The 2,242-nt window shown below is 72.6% G+C and overlaps 1 protein-coding gene across 1 annotated transcript; it reads left to right on the top strand.

The window, feature by feature from the left end:
• Positions 1-971: 971 nt before the first annotated feature.
• Positions 972-2,232, top strand: EMIHUDRAFT_123658 (hypothetical protein; the record flags this gene model as incomplete). Its single annotated transcript, XM_005776145.1, has 1 exon — positions 972-2,232. A coding segment is annotated over one exon (1,261 nt), but the record flags the coding sequence as incomplete, so codon positions are not given.
• Positions 2,233-2,242: the final 10 nt, after the last annotated feature.

Here is a 2,242-nt window from a genome sequence, read left to right as displayed (position 1 = left end):
CGGCCGCGCGCAGCGGTAATCGGGCGCCCTTTGCTCCTCCGCAGCTGCTAAGGGCCGCAAAATCTACGCAGAAGATGCAGTCGGCCAGGTTCGAATGGCGGCTGCGCCGGCGCGCAGCGCCACGCCGCCAGGCGTCCGCCGGAGGCTCCCCGGCCGACACATCCCGGCAAGCTTGCCGCGCGCAGCGCCCCGCGCCGCAGGCCCGCCGGAGGCTCCCCGGCCGACACACCCCGGCTGCTCTCGCGGGCGCGGGAGCGCCGGCGCGCCCGCGCCACGCCACTAGGCGTCCGCCGGGGGCTCTCGCTGCGGCCACACCCCGGCAAGCTTGCCGCGCGCAGCGCCCCGCGCCGCAGGCCCGCCGGAGGCTCCCCGGCCGACACACCCCGGCCGTATTCGCTCGTCCACTCCTCGCCCTTCTCGCGCCGCTCTTGCGCACCTCTTGCGCCCCCCTCTTCCCCGCCGGCCCCGAGAGACTTGGCACGTACCCCCCGCACACCTTAGCCAGTTGCGGCGGCCTCCGCAGGTGCGGACGACTGCGCGGCCTTTTGCGCCAGACGCCAGACGTGGCTGATAGATTCTCGCTCCTGTGGGCAGTTCTCCGCCTCCCGGGTAGAGCGAGCTCCCGAGGTGCTACCCGCTGCGCGCATTGGACTCCAAGTCGATACGAGCGCGCCGCGCGTGGAGCACGCGGCGCGCTCGCATCGATTCGCCACTTCCAGCGTGAGGTCGTGTGTAAATAGCTTCAAAGGAGGACCAAAAGGGATCTCTCTCCGTTCTACTAATGCCCTCAAAACAGGGACCTTTGGCAAAGGGGCTGGGAATCCGCTGCGCCGTCTCGCCCCTCGAGTCTCGCCCCGCCACCCCCCGCGCCGCCCGCGGCATGTTTTGCGAGTATGTATGTAACTAGTGAGACGACTCGAGATTGGTTCGAGATTGGGGCAGAGCGAGTGGGAGACTTTTCGGCGGGCGAAATGCGGCGGTTTGGATGCGTCCCCTTTGGGACGACCTGTTGGTACGACCTGTGGGACGACCTGTGGCAGCGACCGATGCCGTCACCGGACGCGGCGGCGAGGCACACGGGCGCCGGCGTGGCGCGTCGGCAGGCCCACCACGAGCGGATGCGCGACGAGCGCGCTCGGGAAGCGGCCGCGGGCGACGCGGAGCTTCCGCCGGAGGACGACGCGGTCGAGATGGCGAGCGCCGCCCAGCTGCTGGACAGCGTGGCGGAGGTGGGCCCGAACTACACCCTGCTGCGCAGCAAGGAGACGAAGGCGAAGCGGCGGAAGCGACAGCGCGAGGATGCCAGGGCGGCGCTCGACGGCCACACTGTCCTGTCCACCGGATCGCGCCTCGAGATCTTCTGCGACAGTGAGCGGTGGTACCCTGCGACCGTCATGGCGCGGGAGGAGGACGGGGACGGACGGATCGCGCACCAGGTCGAGTACGACGGCTACCCGGATCGGCGGTGGTGGCACATGCTGGACGACGAGCGGTGGCGAGCCGTCGCAGAGCAGGCCGGCACGGGCGCAGGCGGCGCTGCCGCAGACGGGGATGGGGATGCGGCGATGGACCGCGCGGACGGCGAGCGGGGCGCCCGTGCCGCGGGCGACGCCGAGGCGGCCGAGGTGCGGCCGGCGCCGCCTCCTGTGCGCCGGGGTGTGCGGCGCAGCGCGCTGGCGGACGCCCTCGAGGCGGAGGATGACGAGCGGCAGGAGGAGGCCGCGTGCGGCGATGGGCGGCCGATGCTAGCGCCACACGGGCCGGCGCTGTCGGTGCAGCTTCGGCGCGTGCGCCTGCGGCTGCGCGAGTTCCTGGCGACGCAGGCCGCGGCGGGGAAGAGCGTGCCGATGCAGCGGACGGCCCTCGGTCTGCACCCGACGGTGCGGTGGACGATCCGCTTCGGCAAGTGGCTGGCGACGACGCGAATCACCGCGCCGAGGGCGAGCCGGTGGCACGCGACCGAGCGGGGCGACGCGCGGGACGAGGAGCCGACGGTGCGCACGGGGCGCGGCGAGAACACGGTCTACGTCGCGCTGCAGCACATGAAGAACCACGTGTGGCGCGAGATCTGGCCGGCGATGCCGGACGACGCGAGGCAGTACTGGCGGCTGGTGACCAAGCAGGTGATGTCGCTGTACGACGGCGGCGGCGGCGGGATGAAGGACGCGGCAGGAGCCGCCGGCCGGGCGGCGGGCCGCGAGGCGGCGCAGGAGAGCGCGTCGCACGGGCAGAGTGAGGCGGC

The sequence above is a fragment of the Emiliania huxleyi genome (genome assembly GCF_000372725.1).
Source record: "Emiliania huxleyi CCMP1516 unplaced genomic scaffold EMIHUscaffold_2824, whole genome shotgun sequence".
NCBI classification, from domain to species: domain Eukaryota; phylum Haptophyta; order Isochrysidales; family Noelaerhabdaceae; genus Emiliania; species Emiliania huxleyi.
This window is presented reverse-complemented; position numbering and strand designations above follow the sequence as displayed.